Genomic DNA, 6,000 nt, shown 5'->3' on the forward strand with positions numbered 1-6,000 from the left:
ACTGAATAGGCAGATTCAAAGGATTTATTTCTTTGGAAATGTTATTTTAAATACAATTAAATCAAGTTATTTTGGTAAAACTAATGAAAAATAAAACTAATGAAAAATATTTAAAATAAATATATTAAAAAAACAATATATTTTTTTAATGGTTTTAAATATTCTTTTGTGGAATATCTTAGGCCCTCCTAGAGGGCCCTGACGGCTCGCCACTGCTAGGGAGGCGCCCAGGTGCCATCCTTACTAGGTGCCCGAACCACCTCAACTGGCTCCTTTCGACGCGAAGGAGGAGCGGTTCAACTCTCCCGAATGACTGAACTTCTCACCTTATCCCTAAGGGAGACGCATGCCACCCTGCGGAGAAAACCCATCTCAGCCGCTTGTATCCGCGTTTTTATAGTATGACTTTTTTTTTATATTATATACCAAGTTCTAACCCTAACCCTTTGCCCCTTTCTTTTCTCCACTTTCACCTTCTTAGGGACGTAGAGATAGATGACCTGAGGGGCCAGCTTTACAAGATGCAGGAGGACTGGGTTGAGGAGGAATGTCACCGCGTTGAGACTCAACTGGCTTTGAAGGATGCGCGTCAGGAGATCCAGCAGCTCAAACAGGCCGTGGACACTGTTCGCGACAGGCTCAGTGATGCTGGCGGGCTGAGCGGCGACATAGGGGTCCAGAAGTACTTTCAGGACATCAACACTCAGAACCACAAGCTTGAGAACCTTTTGCTCAACATGGAGCTAGCCCAGGCTGGATTAGCCAAGGAGGGGGAAGCCATACCAGGCAGTCGGACCCGTGTTGGAGGTTCTGCACCAGCATCTGTATCAGGGGAAAGTCCTGGAATACCCAAACCGGCAGTAGGAGGAAGGGGGTCTTGTTCCTGCGACTGTTCTCCAGCCCGTTCTTTGACAAGGAGCTCCACCTACACTAAGCTGAGTGATCAAGCCCTTGGGGACAGGAATGGCAATGGCCCGGACTATCCTTGTTTGTCAGGTGATGGCACCCAGGACAGTGGTTTTGTGTGTTGTGGGGAAAGCAACGTCACCAGCCGGGCCGACCTTCTGCTGGAGGCCGCATTCCTCTCTGAAGAAACAGCATCTTTACTCAACTCCTACGCACAGACCTTTTCCCAATCTCTGCCCCATTCTGTGCCCAACTCCCTGCCCCATACTCTACACAACCCTCTGCCCCATTCTCTGCCCAACTCATTGCCTCACACCTTCTCCCATACCTTGCCTCGCTCCTTCCCTCGCAATATGTCCAACTCTGTTCCCCACACCATGCCGCACTCCTCCACCTATGAGAAGCTGTGCACGGGCGAGCGGCTGGCATCCCTTCGTTGTGGTCTGGGTGGAGCGGGCTGTAGGAGCCATCCCTGCCTGTCCCACCACCACCTCTACCTGCACTCCTTGCGGGAGACCGGCATTCAGACCGAAAGCTGCCCCATCCCGGCAATGGCAGGTTACCCCTCTGATCTGGATACCATAGCGGAGCAACGTACATTCCGCTCCCAGGCCTGCAGCCCCACCTCCACCTGGATGTCTGATGAGGGCGATGAGGATCTGGACTCCATAACCACCACAACTTCAATAACCACCGCAACAATGATGAGTACGGCCACAGAGCCGATTCCGGTCACCAAAACCCCACCGGTCCCTTCCTTACCAAGGTCCGCTACTGTAGCGTGCTCCATGGAAAGTCCTCTTTGTGGAGAAGATGTGGAGGAAGAGGAAAAGCAAGACAAGGAGAACAGAGAGAAGGAAGCTGTGACAACGGAACAACGGGAGGAAACAACGGTGGTCAGATTGGCAGAAGAAGAGCAGCAGACGCAAGTGGGCTCAATGGGAGGGAATGAGTTGGAAGTTCAGGGAACAGAAGAGGATTTAACAGAAACATCAGCAGGGATGCAGGGTGAGTTTGGAGGAAGCTGTGAAGAATTCAGACAGGTTGGGTCAACACTAGAAAACCTCAGCATGGAAGATAGGCAGCAAGAAGTTGGTCTAGCAGCAGGATCACCCCAGGTAGAGAACGCCGAACTGAGTCCCAGTTGCTCAGGATTAACACCAGACGTAGAACAGCCTCACACCTCACAGCCGAGGAGATCCACTTCAGAGGAGATCGCCGGTGTCACTGTGGTGGAGTTGCATGATGAGGACAATGATGAAGATGAAGCTAAAGAACAAGGCGCAACAGGGGGAGCCACACCCAAGGAGGACGAGTCATCGGACTCTGGGACAATTGTGAAAAGCTACTGGAGTCGTCACTTCCTGGTTGATCTTCTGGCGGTGGCTATCCCCGTGGTGCCAACCCTGGCGTGGTTCTGTCGCGGCCCCGCCCGTGGTGGACAGCCCATTTATCATATCGGGTCGCTGCTACGAGGCTGTTGCACTGTGGCGCTGCACTCACTGCGCAGGGGAGGTGGGTTGAGGCACTACCCTGCAGGCGGGGGAGACATGGGTGGATCACAGATATAAGAGGAGAGTCTGGTCCGTCCTGGTCCTTAACTACAACCTCTCCTGTGTGGGTATGGGTCCTTCACTTGTTGGAAGATACCTGTAAGGAAAGTGGTAGAAACAACTTCCTGTCCTGCATTCTTCAAGGTTAACAGCTAAGGGGAACATCCGGGACAGGAATTCTGCATTTATGACCTCTAACTGGTTAGGTCTGTTCTGTTTGGTCCTAATCCTTATCGTCTCCCACCCACTGGTCCTTGCTGTTGCTACCAAGATGTCTGCTAACACTACTGACTCCTGCAAAACTGAATGAGCTGATTAGAATGAATGATCTATGCTTGAACGCTGATTGTTTTCTTTTTAAATGCAAGGTTCATCGATCTGTCAATCTACCAGGCTGTCTCGAAATTCAAATGTTCTAATGATCTTATGTATGTATAAAAATGTGTCCATGTACAACACTTCGCTCACTGACCAGTGAAGGGAGGATCCACTCTAATTCAGTCGTCACACATGTCCTACTGTATGACTGCAGACAGTTTTCTTTTTACTTTGACAACCTCTAGACCAAAAACATTGAGCTATCACTATCAAGAAAGACAACTAGAACAATGCTGTTAAGAACCTTCAACTCAGTTAGAGGGCAGATCGATTATGTTGTTGCTACAGATTACTGCTGCTTTAACTGTTTCTGTCGACAAAATTAAGACAGAGGACTTCTTGAATACAGACTTGTCTTGAACAGGAAATGAGGAAAATAACTGCCTCAGAAATGAGTTGGGGGTTATGATTTTGGCCAAAGAAAGATTTGAAGCAAAAACTAGGTAGGAACACAAAAAAATAAACAATTGTTTTTACTGTTTATCTTCTCCATGAACAGCATCTCTCTGGATGATTGACTGCGTAGCTACTCAGTTTCAACTCCTAAACTGTTCATCTCAACCATTAAAAGAATAGTTGGACACTTTTGGAAGTATGTTATTTGCTTTTTTGCCGCAAGTTAGATGAGAAGATCAATGACACTCTCATATCCGTACTCTAAATATGAATCTAAAACCCACAGGCGGTTAGCTTAGCTTAGCAACAAGATCAGAAGTAGGGGGGAACAGCTAGCTTACTCTGTCCTATCCACCTTCCAGATTCTCTAACAGAAGTTTAAAATATTTTTGCGTTGTTTTCCTTGTATTTATCTTCATGGCTTTGTTCTTGGATTCAGGCTACAAGAGAGAGTAACTAGGAACAACATGGACGTTACGTTTTAAAGTGTATTTCACCTGTCCTCAGTCATACACTGAAGCGTGCATTCAAAGCAAACTCAGCTGAACTGAGAAATAAGATAAACTCCATTTGGGTTGCTTTGGTCGGACACTTGTTTGTAGATACTCACTGACTCAGTTTGACACTTTGATGTAGATCTGAATAAAGTGAGTTGTGCTTAGTCTGTGCTCTGTGCTGTATATTCCTGCTAACCTGATGCTCTCGTGGTGTAGTTTAACTGTCACTCTGGTAGTATGTATTTCAAGTCCGCTGTACAAGAGTTAGTCAGTCACTGCGAATAAAATCAACATTGTTTAATAGATTATTCTGCAAAGCATTTCTGGACACAGAGTACATGTTAGTGAACTCAAAATGTAAAATCAAAAGATATCTAGGTTGTTATCACCTTTAGGATCAGGGTGTTTAATTGGTTTGAATGTGAGGAATTTTATTTGAAATGTCGGTACCACTTTACAATAAGACTACCCTTATAAAGGATTCATAAAGGGTTGATAATTAGGTTATGAATTAGGTTGTAAACACTTTATTAATCATTAAGAACCATTTTTAAACCAGTTCTAACATAGTTTTCATACATCAACACAGGCTCACTATTTGGCAAGATGACTAAGCCTTATATTGGCTACTTAGCAAGAATCAACTCAGTGAGCAACAGATACCAAGGATGCTGGCTGATGAAGAAGACGAAGTAAGCTAGGTAGCCAATATAAGGCTTAGCAGTACAGATAAATGTGGGCTCACTATTTGGCAAGCAACCGGTCACAGGTGCCCTGTTTATCTCATGTCTTATAAAAGCTTATTAATGATTTATAAAGTGTTCACAACCTATTTAATAAATGAATTACAAACTATTCGTAAACCCTTTATAAGGGCAGTCTTATTGTAAAGTGGTACCGAAATGTCTTATGTTTGCTGATCTTGTGCATATCCTTTTGTTCATGTGTACTAAGGGCAAATAAGCAGCCTGTAACTGTATAATCAAAACGTGTCCAAATGTCAGACTCGCCCCAATACAACCAGCAAGAATCGCCTGACACCAACTGAACTGTTTAATTATTCAGTGAGGAAATAAGCGGAATTAATCTTTTTTTGTTTTTTTGGTTGACATATTTTGCACTATTGTTCACTTTATGAATTTTAAGCAATTACTTGAATTTGAGATTGTATGTGTATCCAAAGTGTTGTGTCCACTGATTGTTTTGTTGGTCTGCCATTTATCAGATAGTGCTGATCATGTTTAGAGCAAAAATAAAACAGGTGTGTAGCTAAAATAATGCAGAAAATTCAGGTAGATCTTTATTAAAAATATTAATACAATACATGCCATTATTTCTGTGAATACTGTAAAGCAGTTGCCTTTCATTCATGCTTTTTGATTTCAGCTCTTGACCACAATATGTATCTACAAGCCGTACAAATAATGGACATTTAAGTCTAAATGCTGATGTAAAAACACACACTGGTAGAGAATGAGCAGTGTTTATGCTATGTGATCAAATGATGTAATAGTCAGACGTCAGTGACAATCATGACAAGCCTTGTCTGTGTTTGTTTTTTGCAGCGGCCATTAGCAATGCATTGAGATCCATGAAACGATTGAAGTAATGCCTTAGAAACAAAGGAATGCCTCTTCTCCACTTCCACTTTTCCATATTTGCTCATCCAGAACCTCAAGATCACTGTCATTGTCATGAGTTGTGTTCCCATCTCCTGACTTTATGATCTGCTGGGCTAAAATGGATTAGGAGGCTAAAACTATTTCATGTTTTACAAAAAGCCATATACTCCCGTGAGAATGTGTTTTGATGTTTTGTGAAACAAATCTATGATGATAGAAGTCATGTAAATGAACTACATCAGCGTTTGATGTAATTTGATTGGACGCATTTTGATTGGACGCAGGATGATGTAAAGAAGAAAGGGTGTATTTATTGAAATCCAGGTTTAGGAGTTCAGGCTTGTTGTTGGGTGCAGCAATCATCTCAATCCCCTTTATTTACCTCTATGCACAACAGTCTATACTTTAGCTGCTTATATTGTAATATATGTGTCTGAAGAGTTTTTTTAAACTGTTGTGCATTGTTATTATTGTATTATCCCCGAAAGCCCTGTTTTTTTTATCTTGTGCTATTTTGATTTTGTGTAAGTTAATATGTTGTGCAAACAAGACATATACCTGAGGGGTGTGCTATCATAAGGGGTTGAAAATCTGCCCAATGTATTAAGTCATCCATTTTTGTATGGATCACACTCAACATGTTGACAC

The 6,000-nt window shown here is 43.5% G+C and overlaps 1 protein-coding gene across 2 annotated transcripts in view; it reads left to right on the forward strand.

Annotated features, from left to right (window-relative positions):
* snphb (syntaphilin b) overlaps positions 1–4,240 on the forward strand; it is a 41,506-nt gene extending 37,266 nt beyond the window's left edge. For both annotated transcript variants that reach the window (XM_034144659.1, XM_034144660.1), the window contains one exon: positions 482–4,240. In XM_034144659.1, the coding sequence (XP_034000550.1) occupies positions 482–2,477 (1,996 nt within the window). In that variant the 3' untranslated portion in view covers positions 2,478–4,240. The remainder of the gene's footprint in view (positions 1–481) is intronic.
* Positions 4,241–6,000: the final 1,760 nt, after the last annotated feature.

This window comes from Trematomus bernacchii, unplaced genomic scaffold, assembly GCF_902827165.1.
Source record: "Trematomus bernacchii unplaced genomic scaffold, fTreBer1.1, whole genome shotgun sequence".
Classification (NCBI taxonomy): Eukaryota; Metazoa; Chordata; class Actinopteri; order Perciformes; family Nototheniidae; genus Trematomus; species Trematomus bernacchii.